We start from the raw sequence: 15,957 nt of genomic DNA, 5'->3' as shown, positions 1-15,957 counted from the left end.
CCCACCCTCCGCACACATTAACATGACAGTGCTTGGTGAGCACAGACCGGGAGCAGCCTCCACCAGCTGAAACCCCTGATCCCAAACCCACGAGAGAGTTTGGCTTTTGGATTTTGGCAAGAAGGCCTGTTGCCCATCAGGTCAGCATGAATAAAGATTTCTTTCTTCCTTTCTTTTTTAAAGTCAGGCATCAACTGCCACTGCCACCCTGAGCTCCCTTTCTCAAGACAATTTAACCCCTTCTCCCAAGTACATTTTCTATTCCGAATGCACGGTTTTTGTTTTATTCTTTTTTCCTGTGAGACAACCAAGAAATCTATACATAAAATTTGAAAGCCGAATCAATTCTGAACCATCTTATCATTTTTAAAGTATGTTTATCCAGCTTTGTAGTAGGAACAAGCACATGGTTTGAAGGCCACATACTTCTCAAACCTTGGTTGCAACACGTTTGCGCCGTTTTGAAACTGTCTTTATCTAGCTGAGAAAACGAAAATCTATTTGATAAAGTGCCACTCTGGCCAGTTTATCTTGCAATATGGCTTTAGTTCACTGAGTCTATTGATTTCCTTAAATTAATGTTTACAGAATGCTACTGAATTTTGCTCAACAGAACATTGTTCTTTTGAAGGTTTATAAAAAAAAAATGATACAGACTGTTATTGCCATGTGTTCCTTTGCTGAGACGGAGGAAACATGGGTTTTTGTTTTGTTCTTTTTTTAAGGACAGCCTTGAACTATAGCCACTTCCTATAAGCATTTACTCTTCACATATTTAAGTAGCAAAACATGTCACTAAGGAAGTGAGCCCACTCGTAGACCTAAAACGGCATGGGCATTACACATCCTGTAAGGTCCCCGAAAGCCGAATGCCACGTGGAGCATCAGAGGGAAAGAGACTTTAGTCTGAAGCCCAGTTGTTGTCACAGAGCCTCCCTTTGCCTCATCACATCTAACCTGGGAGGTGTCTGTAAGCTGCTTCGCAGCCAGTGATCCTGAATAACACAGGTCCCTCCAAACATCCTAATAAAATAGAAACACCCTGTAGGCATTTGGTGGGAATTCTAAATATAACACCTTGCTCCTTTCCCCCTGGTGCTCAGTGTTTAATACACAAAACCTAATCTCTAGAGATGGCTTTAAAACTGGCCTTCCCAGGGAAGCGCACATGGCCATTCAGCTCTTGACAGGGATTCAAGTCACAATCATGAAATGACCCAAGTAAAACTTGGAAACACAAAGCACCTTTTCTCAACTTGTTTACTGAGCCAATAAAATCACCCAAGCGAACCTCCTCGAGGCACCTCTCAAAACGCTGCTTTGCGCGCATTTATTAATCACAGTGAAAAGCCTTCCAGGAATTGGGCTATTCTTGAAAGGTTCACACCATCACCTTATGTTTGGGTGCTAGTTTCTGCTTTTCAAAGCACAGCCATGCTTGTTTTCCCATCTGATCCCTCCTCTAACAAGAGGGCACCAGGATACAATGCCGTGATTCGCTCCGTGTAGCATCCTGCCCCATTTCTTCCCTTCTGATGGGCCAGTTAGTCCCAGGCTGTACCCGCAGGATACATGCATGCATGGTTGCAAAAGGAGACCCTTAGGAACGGCATCTTGTAACCATATTTCATAGCGCCATGACTCCTCTCTGCCTCTGGCAGGAGAGAATGCAGTACGAGTGAGACAGTGGAGAGGAGAAGCAATGAGGTATCTGTTCGTGCCTTTTCATCTGATAATCTCTACGAGGAGTTACTAGAGCATCTGAGTTTATCCATTTAAGCCCACTCTGTCTGCAGTGTAAGTCCCCAGCTTGCGCCCCTGCCGCCAGGAGCTATGTCTCTCCTTGATCAATATTTACTTAACAAACAGCAGGGATGGGAGAGTTTGTTTAGAGGAATCATGTGCACACCAGGGTGACTGTATGCTCGGGGAAGGGCTTCAACTTGGTCTCCTTTCCTAGGATCTTTGTGGGTGTGCATGCGCGCATCCACGTGCTGCTGTCCTTTCTAACGTTTCCAAAGATGCTCAGAAGTCACCTAGGAAAGCGCCCCCTGACACGGGATGAGTACATCGTGTATACCATAAGAGAATTCATGATGTAAATTCTGTCTGGAGAAACCCAGTGCAAAGTTGTGGTTTCCCTTTGTGCCCCTGTGCGGGTTAGACATTGGGGAAGGCTCTTCGGATGAATGAGACGCACCAGCATCTTCCCTTGACCCCCTTCAGAGGAGTGGAAGGGAAGAAAGTGCAGATGGGAACAATAAAAGCAGTCTGACTAGGCAACTCCAAGTATCTATTTCTGATGGCATGACATGTATATTGCAGAAAGCCCACGTGGAAAAGGAGTTCTCCAGATTCTCAAAGCCGCTTACCCAGTTTTCGGAATTCGAGGTGTTGTAACTCTGATAATGACTATGGAAAGCAGGGTGGTGAAGCTGAGAGAGCACTATTCTTTCTCCTTCACTGAAACAATTGCTGGAAGGCTCAAGTCATTGCCTTCAATGCAGTTGACTTGGAGGCATCTGGGTCTGGTTTGAAGGGTTTTGTTTCTCTGTGTGGGTGTGTGGGTGTGTGGGGGGGGGGGTGGGAGGGTGGGGGCTAGGGGAGTTATTTATTTATTTGATTTTGTGAATCGGAGTTGTAAAGCCATCTGAAATATTCATGCAGAATTGTCTGAGAAGCCCGTTTCTGTTTTATTTACTGCACAGTAGAACAGCCACAGCGGATTAGTTCTACAATACCCGTAACAAAAGCCCAACAGCTGATGCATGTGATGTTAGGAGGTGACAAAACAGTTAAAGTATGCTGCTGGCTACAGGCAGGCAGTCAGCAGATGCAGACAAAAGGGTTTGTGACAAGAATAACTCTCTCTCCAAGGCGAGCAGTGAAGAGTATCCAAAATACCAGTACCCTTTTCTCCTTGACATTGTCTTCTTACAGTCAGCATTTTATTGTCCTTTTATAGTATTAAAAAAAAAAAAAAGGAAGGAGGAAGAAGAAAGAAAACCCACACACAAACTAATACGCCAAAATATGAGCCGGGATTTCACTTTTCCGTCAGTTAGACACTTCTGCCCATACGTCTGTTTCCTTTTCCATTTCCCTGTTGAAGTAAGTTTGAAAGAAGAAACAAAACAATAGGTTAAAGGATGAACTGAAAAGATGATCTCCCTTGATAAGATTGTAACCTACTGATAAGCTTGATGAGCCCTTGGAGTAGTTGGTTATTGGGGAGGGGCTAGGGAGAGAGGTCTCTGCCTGGCTTGTTTTCTGTCCATTTCAGCAAAGGTCATTTCTGCGAAGAAGTTAGGCCAGTGGACCAATTTTTAAAGGGGTTCAACGATGGAAGTTACCCATGGGGAACTGTGCAAGGGGCAAGGTTTAGGTCTCCCACAAGAGGCCGATGGATGAGCTTGGGGAATGGATGTCTCAGAGGTGTGAAAAAGCGGCTTCTCTGTCTCCAGAAAATAGGAGAGGCTGTCTTCTTTTTAACCTTTATAATTCCCCTTCTATTCTCTGTGACATTCATTCAGCTGCCAAGTGCGTTTGGCAAGGTTTGGGCCAGCGAGCACACTTTCGGTGACCGCTAACCTTGGTATGTCCTGACACTTATGATGAGTGTCTGCAGGACACAGAAGGCAGGCAGCCTGCTATGTCAGGCTTTTATTATGTACTGCAGAGGCTAGGGACAGTCAGTTTAATAAAACAAATCATCCTTGAAGGTAAAGCAACTGGGAAGAGGAGGAGGAAGACGGGGGAGGGAGGGGTAGGGGGAGGATGTGTCTTTGCCACTCATTCTAATAATAACAAAAAAAAAGAACAGCAAAATAACCATCCACCCAACACTCCAAGGTGTGTGTGTGTGTGTGTGTGTGTACATGTGTGTGCATGTGCGCGCGCACACACAACTGAGCAGACTTAAACACCTTCCTGTTTCCCCCATTTCATTGGAGCCCACAGGTCCTCTTGCAGTGAGGAGACTCAAGTACAGACAATTGTGATGAAATGGGTAGATACTGATAGTCAGCCCCCTTCAAATTTATGAGTGTCTTCAAGGACCTCATTGCAATATGATTCTCCTCCAAATATCACGGCAAGGAGAGGCGAGACCATGTGGGGCAAGGCTCCTATATTGGGACTGCCTCTTATCAGAGCAAAGTTTCCACTCTCCTCCCCTGAAGAACTCAGCCCAGCAGCTCCCACAATAGCTTCAGGGCGGCAGCCAGAGACTTTGGAACCTTTTGTTTTTCCCCTGTGGCATGTCCAAAGGCACGGCCTTCCCTCCCCCCTCAGCCCCGGCATTGTCTTGCATTCCAGGGACTTGATTGACTGTTGCCACCTGATGCTGAGGAGATACTCTAGGGTTCATTCTGCACATTGTTGGGTTCTATTAAAAGAAACCTAGATAAGGGATTACTTGTCACTAAGGGATTTTCTGCAGATGTTTATTAGTGATTGGAAATCCATTAGGTGTGAAGAGGGACAGAAAAATACAGGAAATATCATTTTCAGAAGCCTGAGTTCTAAGACAAACCCCCCCAAATCAGAAAGGACTCCCCCAACTTACTCTGTTAAATGGGGTTGAGGAAATGTTTCTAGCAGAGAGGTAAGGTTCTACCTATGGATGGAATTCCTTGGCGCTGTCTCAGAAGATCAGTTGCTACTCATCAGTTCACTTCTCCAGAGCCACCAAAAAAAGATTAATTGCTCTAGCATTAGAGGAGCTCATTATAACTTTATTTTATGTAACCCAATTCATTGCATGAGTATTGCCTCAAAGTAAGCACGAAATTAGCAAAGCATTTCATTTGTTTGCAAAGAATTCATCCCTTCCCAAACATAAACCCAAAACCAAAGTCTCCCCTAGGATCTTTTGTACAATTCCCATTTATTTTGAAGTTACTAGCTCTTCTGTGGCTTTTCTCAATCACAGATCCGCAGCTTGTCAAGGTTTTGATGCCTCAGATAAATAAGAATAACTGAAAATGCATTTAAAAGGACCCAACACGGTTTAATGGAAAAACACCTGGACAAGTTATTTTGCATGAGTCTCTTAATCTCATAATTTCTTCATCTTACAGAATCTCTTAGTTTCTGCATAGATAAAATGATGATTATGGAGATCTATTCCAACCCTTTCAATTTCATCTTATTTTAAAATTTCTTTTTTTTTTAAAGTAGTGAAGGAAAAGATAAGTGTGATGCTAGAGTTACATGGAGTAAAGCAGAAGGCAAGATCTCATTGTGAAATATTTATCAAAAACGATTCAGAAGCACATTGCTAAGCATTATGGGGATATGCAGAATAGAAGCCATGGCTCTTTATCTAGAGACATCTTATGATAAATTCATTACAACTAGATATAAGTAGGTGAAAAGTTAAATAACATCAAGACACAAATACAAAAGATGGTAAAGGGCAGCCCAAGAGTACAATCAAAAGAAACGAATGTTTAAAAAAGGATAAACCCACCGGAAACCATTAACAAGCATGGCAAATGATAAGAAGAGTTAAGTGGACACTGCATACCTCCCTCAAAGAAGTGACTTTCATTTGTTCTCAGACAGGCAGTAGAACTACACTTCTCTCCCTCGCTCTAGTGCTGACACTGTTCTAGATTCATCTTCTTCCTCTTAAGCAATGCCCCTGCTCCCTTGGCCCCTGGATCCCCAGACCGCCTGTGGGGTCTTGGGGGGCTTCCAGCCTTCCCTGACCTCATCAGAAGCAGCTGCCATACCCTCTGTCCCTCACAGCTCTCCCCGAGTGTTCAAGGAACATAGATCTTCATCATGGCTCTGTTGCCAGTGGCCAGTAAAACCACACTTCTTGAAATGTTTATTTTAATAAATGCCTATGATTATGTTTCTGTAGCATTTGGCTAACAGCTCCCAAACCAAGTAGTTAGTTTAGAGTGGATAGCTGCACTGCCTAACTGTTCTCCAGCCAGATTCTCTCTCTCAATAATGTCCATTTGATAAAATGTGAAGGATTATCTTTAGGGGAAGAGGGTAGAATGCTCAAAAAAACTGCTTGATGACGTTTTACTTATCAGTATAAGGATGAGTGGGAGCAGGAGTGCTCAGCCCTCCTCAGGGCCCCTCCCATCCCACAAATATTCATGTATGTGCAGGAGACTTGGGGGGAAATCAGCACAGTTTTATAGAAAATCCAAATGAGCTCTCGTCAGGGAATGGCCTTTGGGGTACATGGCTTTGCACATTGATGGGGGACAAGGTAGCGTTTTGGGGGTTTTCAGGCAGTGCTGGGAACTGTATTGTGAGAAGCTGGCCAGTGTGTGTGTCTTTGGGAGGGGCTACTTGAAATTCTCACCTTTTCTAAGACTCTGATTGGCTCCAGATGGGGGCCCTGTTTTGTTTTTGTTTTTTTCTGGGGAGTTATTAGGTTTCTTTCAAAGGACAAGCGACTTGCCATTGGAAGCACTGAACTTCTTTGTCTGATTGTAAATGTTGAAAACAGTCTGTGTAAAAATGGCGATCATTCTAGTTTACTTTAACAGTTACTGTCATTATAGAAAAGTCCATTCCATGAATTGAGAAAAGGATCAAATATGTTCACCAAGACAGTACCCCCCTTTTAGTTTGATAAGTGGCATGTCTGAACTGCGATGAAAATCTTTCACCTCTTATATATGTGTAGGCAGATCTGTCTACACATATAAATATATTGCATTTCCTTCCTCATATATCTGCACTTCCTGTAAAAATAAAACATGAATGCAGAAGTATCCCGCTAAAAGAAATCTACTGTCAATGTGTACTTGGAAAATCATGAGTTCATGGAACGATTCTGTGACTCCATTATCTTGAGGTAGGGAAAGGTAGGCCATGCTTTAGAATACTAACTAAGTACATCAATAGCTACTCCTTTCCCTAGACAAGAGGTCAGACTATTAAATAAGCAATTAAGAACACATACAGACACTACATATATATATACTAATTGCTGTGGAATAAAAGGATTAAAAATAGGGATTCAAAAAAGAATACTTGTGGAATGTTTGTTTACCTTGGAACATAATGGCTTTGAATAATCCCCTTGATCTCTGAGACTCAAGTTTTCTCACTGTAAAATGGAGATAATAACGCCTCTTAGAGATGTTCGGGGAATTGAATGACGTCATTCACTTAATTTATAACACAGTGCCCAGCACATAAACAAACACTCCAAAAATGTTAGTTTTTATTACTATCAGCTGCATGAATCATGCTTATGGTGTAATTCTAACCTCAAGGTAAAGTATTTTCTGATGTAAAATTTTAGGATTCAGTACAAATTTTGTATTTGGGGACTCAGTGTTAATGTCATTATCTCACTCCTTTCTGTATAGAGAGTACTGGATAGTGCAGATTACTATAAAATACAATAGTATGTGAGTCAGTCCTGATGTAAACAGGCAACTCTGATTTTGGTTTTCTTGGGCTTTGTTTATATCAAAGGCCAATTATTGGGTTGTCGGAAAAGTCATGATGTATTTTTTCTATGTTTTTCCTTGCAAAAATGCGTCATGACTTTTCTGACAACCCAATATGTATTTTACTTTTGAGAACACACTTTGTTCTCATCATGGATATCAAAAGGAAATATGATTCACATTCTGGGAGACTGGTTGGAGACTTGCTTCTGGAATACACCGATTTAATGAAGAATCCCAACAGAGGGTCCCCCTTTTTTTCCCTAACCATCACAGTGGAATTCTAGCTTTTCAATAGGTCTGCATGTATCCTTGGCACAGGTCTCATTCTGAAACTCTACGAAGCTGTCAACCCCACATTACAATGCTACTATATATAACGACTTTACATAAGAGAATAGAGGCCGGCCATTTTTAGAAAATGCAGGTGCCATGTAAGCCCCTTTCTGAAAGAAAGAACTTAGCTCAGTTTCCTTTGAAGAACTGGAGACTTGAAACTGAAAACTTTATTAATGCCATTGTCTCCTTGTATCAGCAGGTTCCAGAGAGATTCCTGGAAGTTGCGCAGATCACATTACGGGAGTTTTTCAATGCCATTATCGCAGGCAAAGATGTTGATCCTTCCTGGAAGAAGGCCATATACAAGGTCATCTGCAAGCTGGATAGTGAAGTCCCTGAGATTTTCAAATCCCCGAACTGCCTCCAAGAGCTGCTTCATGAGTAGAAATTTCAACAACTCTTTTGGAATATATGAATAGTAGCAGTCCCCTTTGGATGTCCAAGTTATACGTGTCTAGATTTTGATTATATATATATATGTGTGTATGGGAGGCATGGATATGTTATGAAATCAGCTGGTAATTCCTCCTCACCTTTCTCTCATTTTCCTTTGTTTTCCATTGCAAGGGGATGGTTCTTTTCCTTCTGCCTTTAGTTTACTTTTGCCCAAGGCCCTTAACATTTGGAGACTTAAAATAGGGTTGATTTTCAGGGAAAAAGGAATGTGGACGTGTGTAAAGTCTATATTGGCAAGGAAGGGCATTTGTTCAAGATGCTTCTGCTTGATGGATGGCTTACTGCAAATGGCGGTTGCCAGAGGGAGACCCATGACACAGCAGAACTCTGCAGAGAGTGAGGTGTCTCTTGTTTTTACTGCTAAGAAGGTCAGAAAACTCAATGAAACCACATTAAACTTAAATATTCTGCTTGGTTTGAACTCAGTAAGTAGATTTTTTTATTACATGTTTAGAAAGAATGCCAATCAATGGCAGATGAACAGCTCACTTCTTACAAGTGCCGCAAAAGGCCAAATTTAAAAAAGAAAAATAATCACTAGCTGTGATATTTCCTAAGGGAAATGGCAAACATCCCAAGCTAGCACCAATTTTTTTATGGAGGCAAAGCAATTTTGCACAAAACAGACTCTTTCAAGATAAGACTGGAAATCCACCCACAATCCTCTCTAGTTCCCTCTCTAAATTACATAGTAGGTTCTTTTTCATAATAAGTGATAAGCCTCTATCCTTCTTCATAGAGAAAAACCCCTTATAACTTGTTATCATTTTCTATTTATCTTGCTTCAGATATTAAAAGGCACTTCAGTTTCAAATTTACTCTTTACTCCATTTTGTTTATATGCTGAAAACAATGATTTTTGTTTAATATTGAACACTTTTTTCCCTCCCCCAAAAACACTATTTTCTGAATACTTTTCTATTGTAAGGAACAAAGGACAACCAAACTTGACCATAAAATTCCTGCTGACACTACAAGTGTGTTGACGGCCGTAAGCTGATTTGATCTTCACCTCCTGAGAGGAGCACGTATGCGAATGAACTATGTTTTTCATATTGAATTCCACACTACCCCGATGGATAGTCAAAGTGGTGAAAGTCTAATTAAGTGATTCTTCATTTTAGGTATAGCATTTTAAAGCAACTGATGAAGTTTCTCTTAATTCAGAAGCTAGCATTGACCAAAATATAAGAAGCGTGTACAGCATAGCGAAGGCTAGGGGTTACCCCAAAAGACACAATTTCAGCACACCTAAGAAAACTAGCTGCTATTTTATGCTTTCTTCAATGGTTCTCCTCTTTTTTTTCCCCTTTTTCTCTTTTTCCAGTGTTTTGAAGGTGTACAACGTCCCATACTTGCTCTTACAAAAGTCGTGTGACATTGACACTTGTTTTCTTTTGGTGGGTTTTGTGTGCAGATGCAGTAAGAATTCCTTGTGCATTCAAATAGGCTTTTCCAAACCCTTCCTGACCCTTAGGTAACGTGACATACACCTCCTAAGACGACACAGTCAGAAGCCTGGTATTGAGAGCATACAGAACATAAATACCATTTTCCCTTAATTTTTATAAAAATACATTTGACCTAGGGGAACGCAGGTTGACCCATGTGACTAACTAGCTGACCCAATCTCTGTAATTGAATGTCGTTTATAAATTCTGCTGATGGACAGGAATGTGGGAAGGCAGTTCTTGTCAGCACAAAGCCTTAAAACCTGCTGACTTTAAATGAAATGGCACAGTTCTATGATGACCTGCGTCGCTGAGGAAACTAACCAGCGCTTGCAGTGTGGACGGAGTGCAGTGGCCGGGGATGGAATGCCACCGGTGTCGCTCTGCACCCACAGCCAAACACGTCCCCCGGCTCGCGCTCTCCTCCACAACGCACACAGAGCCATCAGATCCAATTTGTTCTTGTTCCAGCTTCCTCAGAGGGGGAAAAGAAAAGTTCAGATAATCAGGACCTTGAAATAAAATGCGAACCAAAAAAAAATCCAATCGGCACAAAGGAGGGAAGCAATCTCAACCCTTGGTCACACTTTTTTGACTTGCTTCCCGTGAAAGAGTGTGGCGTTCACTGTTCCCGTCCGATAAGCTGGGTCTTTGCTGTTCCATGTAATTCATATCAACGTTGTGTTGCCATTTGCAAGGTAACAGGCAAAACCGTAGTGTGTGTGTGTGTGTGTGTGTGTGTGTGTGTGTGTGTGTGCACCTACGTACTCAGATTGCTAGAATCTTCTGGATCTGGGGCAAATTCAGTATTGATTCCAGGCGTATTTAAATTTTGGGTATTATTCTCCCCTGCCTTCCTAATTTAAACAGCCAAATTAAGCAAAAGTGTGTGTTCACAACTAGATGCAGATCCTCTTATCAACGATAATATCCTCTCAGTATTCAATGAGGCACAGAAATCATTACGGAGCAGAAATTGCAGCATGAGGATAAACTCACCTCATTGTTCAGAACATAGAGCTCAACCACTTTGCTTTTAGATGGTTTTCCCCCTTTTACAATCATAAAATCTTGTGCCTCCCAGAGCATTGGAAAATGACAAAAGCCTGTCTCTCAAAACTCCTATTTAACAGGGTTTTTTGTTGTTGTTGTTTTTTAATCGCCATCTTGCAAATCTTAGCTCAACTCTCACCGAGTGAAAATTGGCTTCTTGGGAGAAAGTTAACTTTCTTTGGTGGGAGGGTGAAGGATGAGGGACAGTTTACATAGAAAAAAAAACAAGTACAAAGGCCATGTTGAAATACCACATTATCACTTATTTTCTGCTAGCCCTAAATTATTTTTGCATATACACTTGAGATTATAGTCTGTGCCTAGACCTAAAATGCACCAGCGGGGGGATTTTTAAAAATCCTTCAAAATACCACTTTTTCCCCCACAAGTACAATTGTTCTTGTGCCTTCTGTGGCTTTCAATTTCATCTTTTTGACTTTATTTCCAATTACTACAGCTGCAATAAACACTAGATTTTTTTTTCTGGCTGTTTGACATAACGTTGATAGCTATGCATATTTTGTGTCTTTTTAAAACAAAGCGGGAGAATACGTTTTTGAAGAAGAGAATTTTTAGAACAGTTTGATACCGCAAATTATTTTTTCCTCAATTGTTTGAGCAGCATTCAAGTTTTGAAAATTCTTGTAGAAGCCAATTTTTTGTAACTGTGGTGCAAATCTTGTGTTTTCTTAGCCTAATGAAAAGTAGTATAGAAGCAATATTTCATACCATGTGCTATATATGTGTGTGCAAATATGTGAACATAAAACACACACACATATACACACATGTAAAAATATACATATATATATGCGTGTGAAGTGGAAAGCTTACCTTTTCCTATCTAGATTTAAGGACATATTTTAGACATTTGTTATGTTTTGTGAAAAGAATGTTCTATTTGCAACAACAAAACATTTAATTCTTACTGTATCTCTGGCTGTTTAATGGAGAACGTTTCACATTCAATGGTAAAACAGTGTGGAAGATGGTAGAATGTAGTAATTATTTAAGGAAATGTTCACCCACATATTCCTGAAGTTTGCTTTGTGCCTCCGAGTATTATTTAATTAAAGTGTTTTATGTTTGCAGAATCTTTGTTGCTGTGCTAGGGATGTGGGTGAATATCATTTTAAAAAAGTTTAAAAACAAACAAAAAAGCAAAACAAAAACACTAAAGCAAGAGGGGAACTTTTATAAAGCAATGTAAATATTTAACCTCATGGCTGTTGTTACGTAAGACATGAGATTTTAATAAGTAACTACATTCTCACAACATCTGTTAAATTTATTACGAACGCTACAGTGACTGTATACGAGTAGACAGTTGAAAGCATTCTTGAAAATCCTGCTCTCTACTTTTAAAAGATAACAGTCTCTTTCATCAAATATCAAGGGCAAGGGTAATGCAGTTTCTGTAAATTTATGAAATTTCTTTTCTGTGTACATGAAGACATATAGTAAGTAATCCCTCCATCCCCCCCCCACACACACACACACATACCGGTTAATATTAAGTCATAAAGCTAAAGATTCGGGGGCTTTAAAAACAGGATGCCACCCAGAAGTAATCATAAACTCATCAAAGAAAAAGTGGTTTACGGACTCCCCTGAAAGAAGCAGTGTACATGTGAGGACAGAGCAAAATCTCTTTGCCATGTATATTATAGAATATTCATTGGTGTGAATAGTACAAATGTTTTCTTCTGGTACAAACTCTGTGTTTGTAAATTACAAGAAGCATTGTTTTCAAAAAGCTCCCCTTAAAAGAATGTAACTGGTTTATATGAGTAAGCAGTTACTGTATTGCACTTAAATGTTATGTTGAAGAAATGCAGCTTTGTTTTCTGTAGATCTGTTGGTTGTAAACCATCTATAAAACTAAAGCTAAAATGCTCATATTCAGAGCTGGGATCAAAACTGGTGTTTAACCTTTGTATCTTCTTATAATTATCTTTCTAAGAATACAACAGAATCTGGAAGCTTCTGGGCTTTGAGTCTTTTCAGCTGAGCCCTCTCTCAAATCTGACAGCCCCCCTAAAATGCACAAATGTGAGCAGGAAAGGCAAACAGACTGGCCCTCTTTTGTGAAAATGTATTTCTTCTGTATTTTTAAAGTATTCTAATCCTCCACTTTGGGGGGGGGGTTGTATTTTTAAGTAATTGTATATTACCACTTCAAAATGAGAATTAGACAAACAAATGTGTTTGGGGTTGGTCTCAGTACTATCTAGAAGAATCAAAGGTCCTGGTTTCCCCAATATTGTCCCAGCCATTTCTCATATGTATATAGTATAAACCGTGACAAAACACTGCCTTTATATTATTTAGCAATATGTTGTAAATAGCATTATTAAGCTCTTTTTTTTTGTAATAAAGATCCTTTGATTTGAATATAGTACAATAACTGAATTGATAAAGTCGATTTTTGATTTTTTTTCTTTTTTTTTAGCTAGAGGCAATTTCAATTGTGGATTTTTGTTGTTGTCTATTGTTCTGAAGACTTTGCATAATTTATTGGTTTAATTTATCCTAATTTATTTGATGAAGGTGTACAATTTTGTATTACCAAGGATGTACTGTAATATTAATTGATATGATTTTAAAAAATGAGACTCCCTGTCCATATTAAAAAGAAAATAAAAAGGTGCAGTAGACAATTGATTTTAAAGTAAAAGTAAAAAAGATTTAGTTTGGCAGCTACTAAATTTTAAAACAGGAAATAAAAAGTTGTTGGGGGGAGGGTGGGAAGGGGGTTTTACTTTGTGTGTTTTAAGCTTTTGTATACTCTCCAAACTTTTACCTTTTGCTTTGTACCACTTAAAGGATACAGTAGTCCAATTGCCTTGTGTGCCTTCCATCTTCTCTTAAACTGAATGTATGTGCAGTATATATGCAAGCTTGTGCAAAATAAAATATACATTACAAGCTCAGTGCCTTTTGATTTTTTTTTACACATGTGACATTTAATTTGGGGACCTGTGTCGAATTATAGAACACTAGGCTAGTTGTGACTGTGAAGATCAATTATGGACTTTTCCTTTCATTACACTTCTTAATTATACAAACCTAACGTCAATACACGCAGCTCCTAGAAAGAATCTTGCCTTACTTCAGACACTTGGAGTAATTGGCTAGCTTTCTCTCGGAAACCTCTGCTCACAGATTTAACATGAGCCCTCAAAACGTAAAAACAACAAAAGCTTTGGCTCAAAACAATGTGGTGAGCTCAATTTAGTTCAACAATTGCTAATGTCTAATGAATGGAAGGGAAAATAGTCCCACAGGTCACAGGATGGCAAACACATGACTTGAAATATGGGGAGTTTAGGGCCGGCCGAGTGGCTCAGTTGGTTAAGAGCTCGCTCAAGAGTGTGAGCTCTGAGCAACAGCGGTTCGAGTCCTGGCCCGAGCTGAGCAGCCGCTGAGCTGCCAACAGGTGGCAGGATGGCTCAGCTTATAAAAAAAAAAAAAAGAAAAGAAAAAGAAATATGGGGAGTGAGAGCTTGTGCTGTTTCTACTCTGGCTGAACTCAGAACTAAGTACGAATGTAAACTTTCAAGACCTTTCTAACATGTTCCTTCAGACATGATTGGCAGCATGTTTCATACTAAGAGCACTGGTGGTATGGCTTTTGAAAATTTCCTCTATCTCTTCTGCTGTGGTTTAAAATCATGCCAAATTGGACACATGAAGAGTTGGCAGCAACCATGGCATACTTAAGATTGACTGTAAATACACCATTCGCAGCTGCACCCCCCCTCTCTGTCCTCCATGTTATTGTAAACAGCCTTCTTAGCCTCAGATTTTTTCTTTTGCTTTCACCTAAATGATAAAAACTTTTTATTTTGACCCTGTTGACACAAGGGTGCTTAGACTCAAAGCAATATCAAAATTATTAAATGTTAACAGTATTTTTCCACTCTCGGCTCTTTTTCTATCAATGGCACAAATTTAAATTCCAGTCTTCCTAACTAAATTGTGCAAAAGAACATGCCTATGTCCATCTATGCCAAAATATGTATTCCCTGATTAGAGGGGGAAAAAATAGGACCCCCTCTCCCCCAACTTGTCTTGGAAGGAAGAAGGCATTTGCAGCGATGTAATGACTCTTCCATCTTCTTGTACTTATTTAATCCTGATCTGCTCTAAACCAGGTTGGGTAATCCAGGTAGCAGCTAAATCACTAAGAAGTAACAGCAGGTGGTTATGTTTTCGGATAGGAGGTTTATTAAAAATATAGCTCCACATCATTCCTTTTGTGACTCTAAATTACCCGACAGCATTGGTCTAACATGTAGCACCATTCTCAGCACTGACCTCAACCCGATACCAAATCTTGTCCCACACACGTCTGTCTCAATGTCTGCCAGTACCTGTTGTGCTTGAAACTAGGAGCTTCCCAAGCTAATCATAAAGAGAGGGCTGATTTTATTCACTCTTCTCTTCATTCATCATCGTAAGTGATTTACAAGTTTTTCATAAAGACTAACAGCTAAAAATGATCACATTTTTCACAATTAATTTCCTAGTACATGCTGAGGTGAGGAATAAAGTCCCCTGAAGAAAAATCTGAGGAAAATATCAAATATTTGCATTGTATCACCAGGTTTGTGGGTTTATGAACACTCCTGTTTCTAAGAGGCATAAAATACAAGGGAAGGATATACAAAGGAAAACAGCTGATACAATTTTAGAAAACAGCTAATGCGACATCTAAGCCAAATTGTGCAAGATTCCTAAAGAAAGAAATGGCGCTTCCCTTCACCAACAATATAACCCTTTGTAGGGAGGGTCAAGACATGGGGGGAAAGCCTGAAGGGTGACTTTTTAAACTAAAGAAAAAAATAATCAAGAGAATACTGCTTTGGGTGTCAAAAATACCGCCTCCAGTCGATTCATTTCTAAAATCGACACAGACTACCCAGGGAAACCGAGGCAAGTCACTTAACCCTTGAGCGTCCAGGATAATCAAAAGAGGCTAAAGGATTAAAAAGACTAAACTATTCTTAGAGTCATGGCAGCCACCATATTGACTTTTTCCAAAGGATTCCTACATGAGGAAGAAAAAAAAAAAACTTTACTAAAATGTTTTTGGAAAAAAAAAACCATAATAAAATGGTTTTGCTCCTCATTAAAAAAAAAAAGGCAATTTAAGTTGCAGGGCAAGGCAAGTGCAAAATTCTGAAGATGGCCAAGTGTGACTTTATATCCTTTTCTCTCTG

At 40.0% G+C, this 15,957-nt stretch overlaps 1 protein-coding gene across 7 annotated transcripts in view; it reads left to right on the top strand.

Annotated features, from left to right (window-relative positions):
• The window catches only part of PROX1 (prospero homeobox 1), a 53,716-nt gene extending 44,670 nt beyond the window's left edge, over nt 1–9,046 (top strand). For 6 of the 7 annotated variants that reach the window (XM_019635505.1, XM_019635504.1, XM_019635503.1 and 3 more), the window contains one exon: nt 7,969–9,046. In XM_019635505.1, the coding sequence (XP_019491050.1) occupies nt 7,969–8,157 (189 nt within the window). In that variant the 3' untranslated portion in view covers nt 8,158–9,046. The remainder of the gene's footprint in view (nt 1–7,968) is intronic. The other variant, XM_019635510.1, reaches the window with a different exon arrangement.
• The last annotated feature ends 6,911 nt before the right edge of the window (nt 9,047–15,957 follow it).

Source organism: Hipposideros armiger, unplaced genomic scaffold (assembly GCF_001890085.2).
Source record: "Hipposideros armiger isolate ML-2016 unplaced genomic scaffold, ASM189008v1 scaffold_22, whole genome shotgun sequence".
Lineage (NCBI taxonomy): Eukaryota > Metazoa > Chordata > Mammalia > Chiroptera > Hipposideridae > Hipposideros > Hipposideros armiger.
Note: the sequence above shows the minus strand (reverse complement) of the source record. Positions and strands in the feature narration are given on the sequence as shown.